The 18,202-nt window shown below is 32.8% G+C and overlaps 1 protein-coding gene across 1 annotated transcript in view; it reads right to left on the bottom strand.

Moving 5' to 3' along the window:
• LOC131843099 (uncharacterized) overlaps positions 1–17,047 on the bottom strand; it is an 82,403-nt gene extending 65,356 nt beyond the window's left edge. The window contains exons 1-2 of the mRNA XM_059191694.1: positions 16,871–17,047; positions 7,181–7,316 (exon numbers count right to left, since the gene is read on the bottom strand). Of these exons, the coding sequence (XP_059047677.1) occupies positions 7,181–7,237 (57 nt within the window). The 5' untranslated portion in view covers positions 7,238–7,316; positions 16,871–17,047. The remainder of the gene's footprint in view (positions 1–7,180; positions 7,317–16,870) is intronic.
• Positions 17,048–18,202: the final 1,155 nt, after the last annotated feature.

Here is an 18,202-nt window from a genome sequence, read left to right as displayed (position 1 = left end):
ATTATAACTCAATATCTATTATTATATATATATTGGGTTTGCTGTCAACAAAAATTTTAAATTTGAATTTAGTGTCTTACAAAACACTTTCTGTGTAAAAATGCATATTATAAAATTGAAAAGCTTGCTAAATTATTATCGTCATTGTAGAAAAAATTTAAAATTCATAGCGCTGACAACATTTTCTGATTGCATTAAGAATAAGTGCGTAGCAGTTTCTATGTTAACTGTCGTAGGTATGCCTCGTCCTTGTTACTGTGTATTTATTTATTTAAAATAACATTTATTCAAAAGAGTAACACGCGAGTTTCTTACTAGTTCTTCTTGCGATGAGTCTGTGTTCCGAATGAGTGGTAGAATAAAAAAATGTGACTATTCAAAAGTGCTTGTATTGAGTTTATTTAAATAAATATTATTTCAATTTTTTCTACTCAGCATATGCTGTGACTACTTAATATCACAACTCTGATATTCTGTTGTCCTGGCTTCATGTGAGAGATCATAACCTAGTGTGTTAAATACAGCCCATATCACTCTAGAATAATGTATCTTACAAAAAGAAGGTAAAAAACAATATTTGCATAGACAGAATTTTGAAGAGAGTGGGAGACGGGGAGAGGTGAGGCAGCGTGGGGTGTGGTAATTTTTTACATTTTTCTTCATTGCGCAGATTAATAAAAATATAAGCGCACAGAGTAGTAACACGTACACACTTACACTTACACTTAAGTAGGAGTGAAAGTGATCTTATGTTTATTGGGCACTGAGGAATTTAATTTAGTGAATATTATCTATGTGACCCCAGTGGAATCTACACCATTTGTTTTGAATCTAGCATATTACAAGGAGATGAAAGTTCTAAGTCTAATATTGTCTATAGGCATTACAAATCTCACGTCGTAGTGTAATCTGCTTTTAGGGATCATTCTGCACCAATTACTATGGCTGATTTAATCTTAAGTTACTTAACCGTGGAGGTGGACAGGCCAAATGTTTAGGGAAACAATACCTAAATGGACAAGAAACATTACAGAGTAGCCTAAGAGGATACATAAGAAGCAGAGGCAGACAAAGTTGGACACAAAGAGGAAAGGACCGGAATCCATGTGATTTACATGGATTCCGGTACATTTATAAAAATATCATGTATGCCAGGAAGAATATAGACAATTTCAAGAGTTAGTGATTACACTAATAAAAGCTTACGCAATAATAACAAACTGATTTTACCTAAATGTCGTTTAACTATAGTTAGTAATTCGTTTTATGGCAATTCCTCTGTCAATATTGGCAATTGAGTCTGTTATAAATCTACCAGAAAAAAGATTTAAATATCATATAAAATATTTCCTTTGCAAAAACGCTTACTATAAAATTGAAGAATTCGTTAACGACAATAATGTTTTTATAGAAAAACTTTAAATCCATAGCACTGACAATGTTATCTGATTACACTAATAATGAGTGCGTAGCGATTTCTATGTTGATTATCGCATGCCTCTTACTTGTTATACTGTAATTATTATATAAAAAAAAAACATCTATTCAAAAGAGCAACACACAAGTTTCTTGCTCATTCTTCTTGTGGTGAATCTGCATTCCGAATGAGTGGTAGAATCAAAATATGACTATTCAAAAGTGCTTGTAATGAGTTTATTTGAATAAAGATTATTTCTATTTCTATTTAAATAGAACACAGCGTTCTATATTTAAATAGTAGCTTTTGCCCGCGGCTTCGCTCGCGTAGTAGCAAATATTATTATTAATTAGGTGTAGTTTTTGCGGCTTTACTTTTGTTTAGCGTGTGTAACAAATTAGGGTCTACAAAATCTAAGAAGATAAACTTTTATCCCCTATTTTATACCCCTTAGGGGTGGAATTTATCAAAATCCTTTCTTCGGGGATGCCTACGTCATAGTAGCTTTATGCATGCAAAGTCTCAGCCCGATTGGTTTAAAATTGACAAAGTTTTATACAAACTTTCATCCCCTATTTCATCCCCTTAGGGACAGAATTAATCAAAATCCTTTCTTAACGGATGCCTACGTCATAACATCTACCTGCATGCCAAACTTCAGCTCGATCCGTCCTGTGGTTCGGGCTGTGCGTTGATAGATCACTACGTCAGTCACCTTTGAGTTATATATATTTAGATTATGAAATAAATAATTGAAGAGGTTTCAATACCTATTTTTGTTGAAGTTTCCAACAGTACAATATTTGCAAAGTCAGTATAAATCACATATTCATTTCTTTGACATAACAAGACGAAAGATTTATTAGAACATTTACCAGAATACCCTCATTGACTGGATGGCTGCGGAATTAGGTTTCGAGATTGAGGTTAGGTTTTTTCCCGCCCAAACTAATAAAACTGTTGTCCGATTGATTTATTTATCTCCCTCGTTCCGGCTAGTGTTAATTGCTTTAATTTTGTTCTGTTTCAGCTCATTTTTCACGGGTTTAGAGTTTACTACTGTTTACTTACTTTGATATAAAATACTTTTTATTGAGTAGGATTTTTTATTACTAACGTAATTAGACTAAGGAGAAAACGATTGAAAAAGAGATTGATGGACTGTGTGAAAGACGATATGCATAAAACAAGAAATAGAAATAGAAATAATCTTTATTCAAATAAACTCATTACAAGCACTTTTGAATAGTCATATTTTGATTCTACCACTCATTCGGAATGCAGATCCATCACAAGAAGAATGAGCGAGAAACTTGTGTGTTGCTCTTTTTAATAGATGTTTTTTTATATAAATAATTACAGTATAACAAGTAAGAGGCATGCGACAACCAACATAGAAATCAAGAGAAAAAACTATGCTATCAAAGTTTGGTTATAAAATCCAGAATATTAAATTGAAATATATTTATTGAATTTATACATTTTTTTTATATAATTGTAAATGCAGACAAGTTTACGACCCACCTGATAGTAAGTGATAATATCCCTGGACTTTTTACACAGCGCCATCTATTCCCACGCACAGCAGATTAATGTTATAGATACTAGACGACTGATAGAATACATAGATACAGTTTCTGAAATTACATATGTACATAATATACAGAGAAAACACTCAGACAAGACCGATACAAACAATCAAACTTATGAATACAAATATTTGTACCCTGCGAGGAATCGAACCCGCGACCATCGGAAGTAAACGGTGTGCTAAACCACTAGACCATCGAAGCAGTCTTTTAATGATATAATTAAATGACGGCCGTAATTTTTTATTTAACCCAATATTATACTCGGTATGCGATATGAACTTTGCATGGAAAGTTTTAATGTAAATATTGTTATCAACTTAAGTAAAGTTCAAGAACAACTTTCGCGAGCTTCAAGTTGATCAACGTCAGTTCCACGACGTCATGAAACAAAGTTATACCGCTCTTATACGTCTATTAACATTTTACGCGCAAATCTCCGTGGTAATACTCAGGCAAGTGGTTGTAAATTTATGGCACATGTAGGGTGACTATGTTACAATTTGAAAATAATAAGTCCGGACAAATTATTAGAAAAGTTATGACATTTTTGATGAGATATATTTCTCATATCTCATCAAAAATGTCATACAAATTATTAGAAAAGATATGACATTATTGATGAGATATGTTTCTCATATCTCATCAAAAATGTCATAAAAATTATTAGAAAAGTTATGACATTTTTGATGAGATATGTTTCTCATATCTCGTCAAAAATGTCATACAAATTATTAGAAAAGTTATGACATTTTTGATGAGATATGTTTCTCATATCTCGTCAAAAATGTCATAACATTTTTGATGAGATATGTTTCTCATATCTCGTCAAAAATGTCATAGTCCGAAAAGTTATGACATTTTTGATGAGATATGTTTCTCATATCTCGTCAAAAATGTCATACAAATTATTTTCAAATTGTAACATTATTTTTACTTATTATTAATTGTAACTTATTATTTCTTTATCAATTTGTGGTTTCAACAAAACTGGTAACTACATTTTAGTTAGCACATGAAACATCTATTTGAATAAAAATTATAAAATTATTTGTAATCAAAAAGATATAAACCAGTTTATCTAACTTTTTTATATATTTAAAGACATCATTACATAGTATAAATGAAAGTCGCTGTCGCTGTCTGTCCGTCCCTATGTATGCTTAAATCTTTAAAACTACGCAACGGATTTTGATGCGGACATTTTTAATAGATAGAGTGATTCAAGAGGACAATACATGTACATTCGTGCGAAGCCGGGGCGAGTAGTTAGTTAATAATATAAATAATAAATATTAGACTTTTCTGAAACATAGAAAAGAAGTTTTTTTTTTATTTTTAAATAATTTTACAGCAAAAAACGGTTTCCAAAAAGAGGTTTCATTCCATTATCTTCCATAAAAAAACCGCATGGCAATTTCTAACCAAAATCAAGAGATGTAAGTATGAAAGTGCATAGTCATTTCTGAGAATCGACTTGAAAATCCATACCCGTTATTTTCACTGCTCTATCTCACTCTTTTCGGAAAAAGCAGGCGAGACAGCGATATCTATTCAGATGACTTAGTTACAAATTTTCTATTACTTGTCCGGAAAAATCTGTATGAATGGTAACCCTAGTTATGATGACGTCTACATTGAAAACTTAGAGATGAACCATAAAAAGATAATTCATGATAACAATATCAAAACAGAGATTGGCAATTATTATTTTGATTATGCCTGATCTTTGAATAATTTGCACCGTTTCATTTATAATACCGTTCATATATAACAACTATTTCATATATAATTAAACGGTATCCTAAAACTCGCTAACAAAATTTTTCAAATTAACTAGTATATATAACATTGCATACTTGAAATTGTATTAGATATCCGATAGCATAACGGCTGCTAGACCACTTTTTAAAAGTTGATGACAAAGAGGTCCGTGGTTCGATCCTCAACAAACATCGATATTTTCCCCTCCGATCGATCCCCCGCTTAATTCAAACAGGGACCGATGTTACGACGGCCTGAGCCGAAGTTCGAACCCCTAGCAGGTGCCCTTAGACTAAAGTCGTATCCCTTAGGCGGGAGTTGGCCTTCAGCCGCTCCATATAAGTCCTTCCGCAGGTTTGGAGTGGCCATCTGCACTCGCCCCCTATCGTCCGGTGAAGCTGTAAAGGCCAGCTGCGGCCAACAGCATTAGAGTACTCCGAAAAAAAAAAGAAATTGTATTCCTCCGATCGATCCTCCGGCCAATTCATACAGGGATCGAAATTATGAGTCCCTAGCGGGTGCCCTAAGGCCAAAGTCCGTATCAGTCAAGTAGAAGTTGGCCTTCAGCCGTTCCAAAAGTCCTTCCACAGGGTTTGAATGCTACATCTACATTATCATTCGTTGAAGGTATATAAAGGTCAGATACTGTCATATAGCATTAGAATGATTTGGAAAAAAAATTGTTACGGTGTTTAATACAATAATATCCTGTTTTATAGAAATCAAAAACCTTACATTACAATTAATAAGTAAATAACAACATATACATAAGATAAAGTTAATTCACTTAAAATTTTCGTTAGTTGGGTAATAATCAATACATCTATACATCTATACATATAAATAAAATCGGAGTATCTGTTTATAATATTGAAATAACCGTTTTTTACTACATACACTTGAATATAAATACGGTAAGTACATACACCAAAATATTTTTTTTACAATTTTTGTCTGTCTGTCTGTCTGTCCGTTTGTTCCGGCTAATCTCTGAAATGGCTGGAACGATTTTGACGGGACTTTTTTTTGGCAGGTAGCTTATGTAATAAGGAGTAACGTAGGCTACCTTTATTTTAAAATATTCCTTTATTTTAGAAAAATAAAGTTAAATTCCACGAGGACGAAGTCGAGGGTACAGACAGCTATTAGATATATAAATTGATGTTCCCAGTCCCAGCATATGCTGAGCGGTGACCTTTTCGATACAATTCATTAGTGCTGCAATTTGTATTTGATTATCTTTTTAAATTTGCAAACATCAGTCAATAAGTATGGTTAAAAAAGGCGGTAAACCACTAAACCACAACGCAATCTAATATAAAAAGTATAAAACAATAACGTTCGTGTTTCCATAAAAGTTATACTTTTTACAACGTAATTGCATCATTATTACAATAGTTGTAATTTATTAATGACAGCCTCGGTGGTTTAACCGCAGCACACCGCTTTACTACCGATAGTAGTGGGTTCGATTCCTCGCACGGTGCAAACATTTGTATTCATCTGTGTTTTTGTCCATTTGTGTGTTTATATTATATATGTATTTACAAATAGAAATCTAACCATTTATATCAGTTGTCTAGTACCCATAACACAATCTCAGCTTACCGTGGGACTAGAAGGCGCTGTGTTAATTGTTCAGTGTTAGTTATTTATTAATATAAACCACAACGCAATCTAATATAAAAAGTATAAAACAATAACGTTCGTGTTTCCATTAAAAAGTTATACTTTTTACAACGTAATTGCATCATTATTACAATGGTAATAAATTATTAAGCGTTTACGATACTAAACGCGCTGAACTCTATTGTAGAAGCATGTATTATAAAATATGAGTACCACTTAATTAATATTTAATTATTACTTACTGCAGTATATGGAAATTAACTGCATTACAATTGGCTAAGACTATTATTTGTTTTTTTTATATGAGGTATGGCAATCAAACAATATACTTATCAATGGTTACTTTTAAAAAGTCGCGCACAGTAGTATACAGGATTACCTTCTTAATAACAATGGTCGCTGATTCAATTCCCGTGTAATACAAATTTTCGTACGCTTGAGGGTTGTTTTGTTTTTAATAGTTTTCCATATAAATACATGACATAAATAAAAAATGTATTTAAGTGTGTCTATCACACACTAAATTACAATTTTGAAGTTCGGAAGTTACTTATTTAAATAAAAATAACCTTGGCAATATACACAACGCCATCTAGTCCAGAATTAAGCAGATTTTATACTATGGTCCATAAACAACATTAGATATTCTTATACTATGAATTTAAATATATCATTCCAGGAATTGAACCGATACCATTATAAGTAAGGTAGTGAACTTAACCGATAGACCACCGAGGTCGTCCATTATGATTATTTTTATTGTTGAATGTTAAAGGTGTACCTTATCAACGGGCATGGATGGACACGCGCGGCACAGGTTCCAAAATGAGCCGATCATCTGTGTGCTGCCTCCGGGCCGGCGTCAACGGGGCTGATGTCTATGCCCTACGGCTGTTGATCTCTTGGGGCATTCGCTGCTGGAAATGAGGAAACAGTAAAGTGGAAATGAGGAAATATTCAGTTTTTCTATTTCGACAACAAACACCTGTTCAATCATATTTACTGAGCAAAGCCGATCACTAAACGATTACTTAAATAACGAGCGTGCATGGCAATAGTTGTTCATGTTCGGGATTTTCATTTAATATTAGACATAAGACACGTAAACATATAAATATACATTGTAAATAAACTGGCTATTAAAAAAAAATATTGAATTGAGTGCCAGTTCTTCTCAATTGGATGTATATACTGAACAGGACGATAGGGAAAAAATTATAATATAAAAAATTTTACGTTCATAAGCAGCTAAAATGTCCTACATATACATATTTTTGAATTTGAATTCGATTCAATGCTTTATTTGATTAAACATGAGTTCTTGTAATAAAATATTTAAGTCACCATATTTTACGTAGTAGGTGTACAAAAAATATATTAGGACAATTCAAACAGCGCCATCTAGTCCCAAGCTAAGCACATATTATTGTTTACTGACATAACATGAATGAGTATCCGAATTTAATCAATATAAATCCAGTCAAAAAATTAAAGGTCGACTGGGTAAAAGAGAGTTCATCATCATCATCATCATCATCGCAGCCCGGAGGACGTCCACTGTTGGACATAGGCAAAGTAACATAGGACAAAAAGAGTTCAATTATCATTTATTAATAGCGTAGGGGACAAACGAGCTTGCGGCTCACCTGATGATTACCGCCGCCCATTAGCACCTGCAATAGGGGAATTGCAAGTGCGTTGCCAGCTTTTTAAGAAGGTATCTACTCTTTGTTGAAGGTTTCGATTCAAATTCAAAATATCTTTATTCATGTAGGTCTATTACAGACTCTTATCATATGTCAAATCTACCGTCAGCTCGGAATGATTTCGAGATATGATGATGATGATGATGATGATTACAATAATACAGATTCATTTTTAAATTCAAATTTGGGAGAATAGATCACTCTATTCCACCAGCGTATGCTATTGCAAAAGCAAATAGTCTAATCAGTGTTTGTAAACCCGAACAGATTAGTCTCCAAGGGCTGCACCCGTTCACGAGTATGACGGATGATATCAATTTCAATATCATGAAAATAATTCTGAACCCGAAATATTATTATTTGAGTATTGTGGTTTTTGCACGCGATAATACTCCCTCTGGCAACTGGCCAACTGGTTTGTAAATATTGTTACTTTGTTGAAATATTGTTTGAGGTTTTGTAAGTTTCAGCACTTTTATTAAAGATTATTAATATACCCAGTTTGTCGGGTCTTAACACGAATGGCAATTAAAATAGAGCGCAGTGCCCTAGTGTTTAACAACGCCGATTTGAACCTAAAAGTTCTGAGTTCGATACATGGTTTAAATTCATACCGGAGGGACAATATTCCATATTGTGATTATGATGAGGCAAAAATATTATTATTAATATTCGATAGATGGCGGTAGAGCCCGTTACGTAACATGTTGTTTTCTAATCAAATCATTTATTCAATGGGTCTTTTATGAGAATGGGTATAAAAATTTACAATACGATATCGAAGGGCTCCCTAAAATATGGTCGAGCCCAGTGATGGCTGGCTCATCCGACATACTCATGAACGAGTGCTGCTTGTAGGGACTGGTCTGTTCTTATTACTACGACTGATTTAATCTTATTGTGTTTTTATATTTGAGACTAAATAAATTAGTGCTAGTTGGTAGTTTGTATTCACACGTTTCGATTTGTAAAATGTGAACTTACAAGGATTATTTAAAAGAGCAACACACAAGATTCTTGCTTATTCTTCTTGTGATGAGACAGCTTTCCGAAAGATTAAAAAAAAAATGTTGACTATTCAAAAGTGCTTAAATTAAGTTTATTTGAATAAATGATTTTCTATTCTATTCTATTCTAAGAATATATTGGAAATTTAAAACAATTGTCAAATCATATTTGTTGAGCAAAGCCCATACACACTAAACAATTACTTGACTGACGAACGTGCATTGCAATAATTTCAATTAATTAATTAATTTCAATTAAATAATTAATTGAAATTATTGCATCGCACGTTCATTGCACGCAAATTAATTTCAATTAATTTTCGGGATTTTCAATTAATGTTAGACATAGACACTTAACAAAATCAGATGCCAGTTCTTCTCAATTGAAATTGTATGCTGAACGGTGAGGAAAAATATGAATACAAAAATTAGACGTTCATATGCGATTAAAATGTCCTATATGAATAAATGAATTTTTTAATTTGAATTTAATCAATCAAAGTAAAGAAAATTATACAGGTATCCTTTCTTTTAAATAACATTGGCACGTGCCCAAATGAATGAATCTCTGCAAGCTGCTTAAATTTTACGTACAGATACTACACTAGAAATGGTTTGAATCATGAATGTCTGGCTGCAATGATAAAAATAAAACAAAAACTCATCACTACTTTCTGCTAGTCGCGGCAGAATGCCAAATAACTTTGTTCCAATATGTTTTGGGATGAAGTTTGAAGATTGCATCTTTTTAAATGTACGGCCATGTAAGTAAAGACTTGATTTTATTTGTGTTTCACTAGTTTCTGCATACGACTGCATTCGCGTGATTATAACTGATTGTGATAAACAGCAGATTCCATCTCCGTTACGACTTTTGACAGCTTCCGTGGTCTAGCGATTCAGTACAGCGCTTTATCGCTTGGTCGCGGTTTCAATTTCTCGTACTATGCAAACATACATGACTATGATTGTTTGTATCAATCTAAGTGTTCCTATGTATATTATGTACGTATTTAAAAAAAATTCTAAGTATTTATATCAGTTGTCTAGTACCTATAACATAAGGTCTTCTTGGTCAAGTCGTCGTCTTGGTAAGGTCGTGGGACTGGATGTGTTATTTGTTCAGGATTATTATTCTTATTATTATAAATAACTCCATTAAATAAGTAAATCATCTCACAGTAAAAATTAGACTTCTTCTAAATAAACAATGGTAAATCTCCATTCTGATAATATAGTTATGTATAAATGCATACATATATAACATACGCGTACATCTCGTTACTTGTATTCAGCGAGTGCTTATTATAACTTATTCAGTGGATGCTTCAGGCCATTCAATCAAATTTAATTTTGTGCATGGAACGTTCCACTAGAGTAAATAAGCTCGAAGGCGAGTTGAATAGACTGCAATTATTATCCAACTTCTGAAAAAAGAAGTTGTTGCTAGCGACAAATTATTATTTTATTATTTTGTTTAATTCCACTACAAATAGCATGTGTGATACCACAAACATTCGGTGTGGAAACTTGACTACCGTTACAACCTTTTCTAGTGGCGATCATATTCCGATCGTTATTAAGTCTACACCCATATTGCTACTCTTCTGCGACCAAACCGCGACCGGTCGTCCACACTAGGCTTCCAAGCTATATCCGAACTCTATTCAATGCCTGATGATGTCTCAAAACCCGTATCACATATAGCTGTAGTATCCAATAGAGAAGGTCGTAGCGGTGGTCAAGTTACCACACCACATATTTGTGGTCTCACACATGCTAATTGTGGCGGAATTAAACAAAATAATATAAATCCATCGAGTAGTGAAATGGACTTCCGCAAAATAACACCTAATATGATCAAATTATTTCATGTTTTGAGTCTATGGTAATAGCAATACATAAGTGCGATAGGGTGGCACCTTGATTCTTATTTCTCTCTGATTTTTTTTCATGAATTTGTCTATCATACGTTGCTCATTGTAATTAAATTCAAGGGATTTAAATATAATAACCCTAAAATATGGTCGAGCGCAGTGATGCCTAACTCATACGTTATGCTCGTATACGAGTGCTGCTTGTAGGGACTGGTCTGCTCTAATCACTACGACTGATTTAATCTTATTGTATATTTATATTTGACCCTAATAAATTAGTGCTAGTTGGTAATTTGTGTTCACACGTTTCGACTTGAAAAATGTAAATTTACAACGATTATTTAAAAGAGCAACACACAAGTTTATTGCTCGTTCTTCTTGTGATGAGACAGCTTTACAAATGAGCGGTGAAGTAAACAAATTGTTAAGAGTATTCAAAAGTGCTTAAATTATGTTTATTTGAATAAAGGATTTTCTATTCTATTCTATAATAAGTTTGGTTCAGAAAAAGCTGTTTTCATCAGCAATCAGCATCAGCATATCAGCAACCTATAGTCTACGTTCTCAACAGATTATTAGACAGATAGGTCCAACTATAACTAGTAATTAGCATTTTAATAGATCTAATTTCGGATATGTTTTGTTACTATTGTTCTATTGTTTACTCTTCTGTATATTGTTTTATATTATGTATGTTATTTAAATGTAGAGATGTAGAGTGTCTTAAATTTAGTGGATTACCCTTAATCCATTACATTTAAGACATTTAAAATAATCCATCACATTTAAAATAAGTAATCATGTTGCTAAGTAACAGTTTATATGTAACGAGCAACTGAATCAGATCGAGTATAAATTATATTTGCTGCTGTATATAATCTACTGAATATCTCCATCACCACATACCTTCACGACTGCTATCATGTATGGTTACATACACATTGTTAGCATTTATAATAATAATTTTATTTCTTCCTATTTTCACTTTACAATTTGATTGGAAATTGCAAGTGCGTTGCCGGAATTTTAAGAAAGAAGCTCTTTTCTTGAAGGTTTCAATATCGGATTCTTAGTAGCGTATTAGAGTTAGTAAAATCCTTTCTTTGCCTCGTTTAAGTTAAATCAACTCATAAACTAAATATTTGGAAGCTGAAAACCTAGTAAGCTGAATTTCTTCTCAGAAGAATATTAGGTCCAAGGACTTCTAAAGTTCTTGGGATAAATTTAAATTTCGGTTTAAAATGGCCGTTGATAAATTAGGATCTGTTTTTATATAATAATATAAGAATTGTAAAAATGTAAATCATTTATTTGAAAAGAATACGAGCTGAGTTTCTTGTCAGTTTTTCTCATCTCGAAAGCATTCCGAACTGACGGTAGATTTGACATATCATAAGATAAGGTGGCCGTTGATGAATCAGGATTTCTGTTTTTATATATAAGTATTGTAAACATGAAAAACATTTATTTGAAAAGAATACTAGCTGAGTTTCTTATCAGTTTTTCTCGTCGCGAAATCAATCCGAACTCACAGTAGATTTGACATATCATAAGATAAGGTGGCCGTTGATGAATCAGGATTTCTGTTTTTATATATAAGTATTGTTAACATGTAAAATATTTATTTGAAAAGAATACGAGCTGAGTTTCTTGTCAGTTTTTCTCGTCGCGAAATCTTTCTGAAGTGACGGTAGATTTGACATATCATAAGAGTATGTAATAGACCTACATGAATAAAGATATTTTGAATTTGAATAAGATTTCTAATCAATATTATGATCATTAACCTCTCTCGTTACTTCCATATTACGAATACAGTCAACAACTGTCATTATCTACCATATGGCGGGCAGTTTTCTTTTACGATCATAATCAAACGAACAATGAAGTCGTTCATTTGGTAATATCTGCTTTGAAATACCTCATTACTCGGAGGTTGAAGGTTGGAGGTTTTTTTGGAGATTATTTTCTATTCTTATTTAATTCATCATCATTAGAATGTAGACAAGTGAATTGCATACCTGATAGTAGCAACCGTTACATAAATCGAATCAAATGAAATAAAATTAATTTATTCATGTATAACATTTTAGCCGCTTATGAACGTACATTTTTTTGTATTATAATTTTTTCCTTGCCATTCAGTTCAGTATATCGTTTTATTTGAGAAGAACTGACGAGAAATTCAACTGTTTTTAATTTTTTTTAAAAGAAATTTTAGTTACATTTTGTACTTACGTAGATGTCTATGTCTAACATCAAATGACAATCCCGTGCATGAACAACCATAGCCATGTTCCCCATACATTTAGGCTTCATATATGTAGCTATAGACAAGTATATGAATGCGAAAAACACATTTTTGAATTTCTTTATCTATACTACTTGTTTGAACGCGCTAATCTCAGGAACTAGGGGTTCCAATTGAAAAATTCTTTTTATACATTTGTCGAGGAAGGCTATAAGCTATATAACATTACGCTACGACCAATAGGAGCGGAGCTGCAATGAAAAATATTGCAAAAAGTAGGGAAATGAAATGCAGACGAAATTGCGAGTGTCAGCTAGTTGTATAATAAAACGTATACAATAGGCGACCTCAATGCCATTAGGCATTCTCTACAACCTAACCTTTGGGTATAAATAGAACTATATATTTTTCTATTGTATAAGTTTTCTTTATACGTGTTTATTTCTTTCCTTAATAATGTTGTTGTGATCTTCTTCATAACCATGTATTGTGGTGTCTGCTTTAATAAATTCTATTCTATCCTATGTTATTTTTATTGTGTCCTAGCTTTTGTCCGCGTGGAATTTAACTTATTTTTCTAAAATAAAAGTAGCCTAACTTACTCCTTATTACATCAGCTACCTGCCAAAAAAAGTTGCGTCAAAATCTGTCCCGCCATTTCAGAGATTACCCGGAACAAACTGTTATTTTTCTAAAATAAAAGTAGCCTATGTTACTCCTTATTAGGTACATCAGCTACCTGCTAAAAAAGTTGTGTCAAAATCGGTTCATCCATTTCAGAGATTACCCGGAACAAACTGATAGACAGACAGACAAAAATTATAAAAAATGTTAATTTGGTATATGTACCGTATATATATTCACATGCATGTAGTAAAAAACGGTTATTTCTATATTACAAACAGACACTCCAATTTTATTTATAAGTATAGATTCTCCTCGTTATCGGGGGTGCTTTGAAGCCGAGAAATGGCCGCTCACGTAATCCTGGAGAGCGTAGCAGTGGGCACACAGCGAACACAAATTCTCGGAACGGTCAGGTCGCTCCGTGAAGCCTGTAAAGATACCAGGAGACTTCTGCGCTTCTGGGAGGATCTTGGCTGGCTACTTTAGTAGTCTCGGCTCTACACATACAACGGCCCTGATGAGAGGTTGATTGCGGAAAATAATGTCCAATTTACATTACATTGAATTCTATGTTATTTCTTTTCTTATGTAAATGGGAAAAGAAGTAAATTCTTAGTTATCTTTTTCCTCCTTTTGAAATTTCTCGTTTAGTACACATTAATAATGTAGTTAAACAGGTTTTAACACAAATCATTTAATGATAAATGAAGTATTAATCTCTCTTAACGTTTAGACTAGGTTGTACTAGCCGTGATCTCGAGACTCCTCGTATTTATTTAATTATTCGTGGTAAAATACGTTTAACTATATATATTTCTTTCTTTCTTTCTTCTTCTTTCGTGTCAATAATAGACCTAAATATGTCTAGATCAGAAGTTGGCAACTACAATGGCACAATCGGTACTCTGTTCAGGTCTTTCATGCTGGACACAAAGGGCTGGTCTATACTTCTCTACTCAAAGGTTGTCTGGAAGAGATTGCGTACTTGCGATAAGACTGCATCTTGTACATCAATATATCTTATCAGTGTAATTAGTAAATTCAAATTCAAAAATAATTTATTCATGTAGGACATTTTAACAGCTTATGAACGTCAAATTTTTTATGAACGTATATTTTTTTCCCTACCGTCCCTTTCAGTATATAGATCCAATTGAGAAGAACTGGCAAGGAACTCAATTATTTTTGTAATTTTTTTAAACGTTAGTTTTTTTACAGTGTTATTATATAAGTGTAATATAAAGGAAAATCCCGTGCATGAACAACTATTGTATTCAAGTAATCGTTTTTGCTGAGTAAATATGGTTTAACAGAAGTTTTGAATTCTTATTCTTATGCACCAAACATCTTTGGTGCAATAAAGAGTTTATAAATATAAATAAATAAATAATCGGATGGTCACTATATACACTCTCAATTTAAGCTTTAATATGTATTACTAAGATTATGTATAACCAGCTGATCCGCGTAACTTCGTCTGCATCAATCTTACTTGACATTTATCACTTTATTTCGCCCAATTTACATAATATCTTATTTAAATTATAGCCTATGTGTTATTCTAAAATATAAGCTAAATTACTGTAAAGTCTCATCAAAATCTGTTCAGTAGTTTTTGCTTGAAAGAGTTACAAACATCCATCCATCCATAAACTTTCGCGTTTATAATATTAGTAAAATATAATGAGCAGTCTGCGCTTGTTCTAGGTTGTAATTGTAGTCTAAATTATCAATAGATTTGACTAATCATTAACATCATGAGTGTGTTGGTAACAGAAAATCATTTTACTTGGGATTAAACCTTAATCAAGGGCTACATTTATAATTCCAATGACCTTTAACCCGATTGCTTTTGGTTGGATGGCCTTTTTATGACTGAATGATAGCTGATATAAACCTCGTTTGGAAAATCGGATCAAACTCCTTTAATGTCAAGTCTTGATATAACAATAAAATCTACATTGATTAAAACGATTCAGTAAACAAAGAAGTTTTATGTATACATATAAATAAAATTGGAGAGTCTGTTTGAAATATTGAAATAACCGTTTTTACTACATGCATATGAATATAAATACGGTACATTTTAAAAAAATTTTATCGATCTGTCTGTTGTTTGTTTAATCTCTGAAATGGCTGAAACTTAGTCTACTTTTATTTTTTTTAATCTTTTATTTTAGAAAAATTAAGTTAAACTCCACGCGGATGTAGTCGGGTACAGCTAGTGGAACATAAATTATTTCAAAAGTTCGTACGCTTCGCAGAAAATTCCATAACTTGTGTTAACATAACCATAATCGTCTGCATACATAGCTCAACAATGGCATCATCACGACTTAATATAGTCGTAATTCCATATGCCAACACATTATCCCGAGGGTTTCCGAGGACGGGTGACGTCACCACACTTAATATCATGGGGCTGCTAACGATCCATGACGTCACGTGACCATCTCGATTCAGTCAGACTCCTTCTACCCAACATACATTGCCTATCGATTCATAGTTAAGTCTATCTAGCTCTTTATAGGAACAGCGATGTATATGCAATAATGCGATAGTGTCAGTATCAGTGACAGACTTACACTGGAGTGATTTGAACGTGCCAAAGGATTTCTTTAATTAAAATTTTACTTTTTAATTCGAGTTTATAAAAATTGTGAGACAAAATGAATGTACATCACACAGTGCATAGAGCGAGAGTGTACAGACAAAATTCGACAATGGATAGACTGGTAAGGATATTAAAAATTATCTATGTTTTATATTAATTTTATAAACAAGAACAAAATGTCTATGAAAATATGTCCATTTTGACATTTAGTTCACCTGGTGTGCCTATCAGCTGATGTTAATTAACAGCCTTGAATTAACCCAAAAACGAATTTAGTTTTCATTGCAATCTCGTAAATTCGCTATAGAATTGTTATAGGAATCTTTATATAGGAATAAAAGTGATTGAAATGGTTTCTAGAAATAAAAATATGACGAAAGGATACTTACGAAAATAGTTTTCCAGCACAAAGGTTGCACACTCAATTAACTGATTACTGTATGCGTGATTTTGTTTATTTTTTTTAAATATTATTGTCTTGTCTCAGTTTTTTTTAATATAGTGATATTTATTATAACGCGAAGCGCGAAGGATGTGTTTTTCGCGCTGGGGACCGGCGTGTTAGGAGACTGCCGCAAACTCGGTGAAAAATCAATAATCGCCCTGGAGGCCGCGGCCGCATGCGGAACTCTGTTGAAACGTTACACTGCTCACCCATTTCCGTATTATGTAACGGAGGTAGAGTGAGACGACGATATATCCGTCCGTTCAACTAATAAACAACCCTCGCAAATGCGCCAATAAGCTAATACAACATGGCTGACTGACGTTTGAAAATTTGGCGCGAAAATTGACATTTTCTCTAGGTTAATTCGAATCTAAATTGCTGTTATATTGATTTTCTGTTGAAGGTTTGATTTATTTTGTACACTAAACTACACTTTAATGGTTGTTGTGCAGTTTGATTGTATTTTAATATTCTTTTTGTACGATAAGAGCATAGAAAATAATGTCACTCGATATTATGACATTATTTTGCGCAGTTGCTTTGAATAACTAATTACGAGTGGTAAAAATGTCTAACGAACCTACTCAAATATTCTAACGTTTCTAAAGATAAATATTGCAAGTGAATTGTGAGGCTACAGACTGAAAAGGTTTAAATATTTAACTAGTAGTTATACCTACCGGCGATTTTATGCACATTTCTCGAGTGCAACAGCAACTTTCTTATTCTCAGTTAATCTACAGTTATTATAGATAGACATCACTGGAGATTAGAATATTTTTTAGGTGTCAAGCCTTTATTACTTCTATTTGTAACTCATAAAAATATATTTACAACAAAAAATATTCATATAAAATTCTTTTAAAAAAGTCCGTTAGATATTCAATTTGATTATATATATTTATTTATTTTCTTCAAGCAACTTAATATTATTTATATAACAATATTGGTATATATTACAATATACCTTAAGGACTAACATGTATATATAAAATAATAATATTATCTTTGTGGTCACTATATTGACTATGGAAATTTGTCATGGTAGCGGCGGTACACCACTCCCTTCGGACAGTGGTCTTCCTTCATAAAGGTGGGTGTTGGTGGAGAACCGGTCCACAAATGCTGAAGCTTGCGTTGTGACTCGATACCAGCTGCGTCACCCTCAGGTTTAGGTTACTCTTGGTCTGGATATAGTCGACGATGTCCTGTTCCTGGATGGTGTGGTGCAGGCGGGACAGGTACATTACCGTGGTCGGTGTAGTGACACCCA

The sequence above is a fragment of the Achroia grisella genome, unplaced genomic scaffold (assembly GCF_030625045.1).
Source record: "Achroia grisella isolate CSIRO2021 unplaced genomic scaffold, CSIRO_AGI_Agris_v1 utg2786, whole genome shotgun sequence".
Classification (NCBI taxonomy): domain Eukaryota; kingdom Metazoa; phylum Arthropoda; class Insecta; order Lepidoptera; family Pyralidae; genus Achroia; species Achroia grisella.
This window is presented reverse-complemented; position numbering and strand designations above follow the sequence as displayed.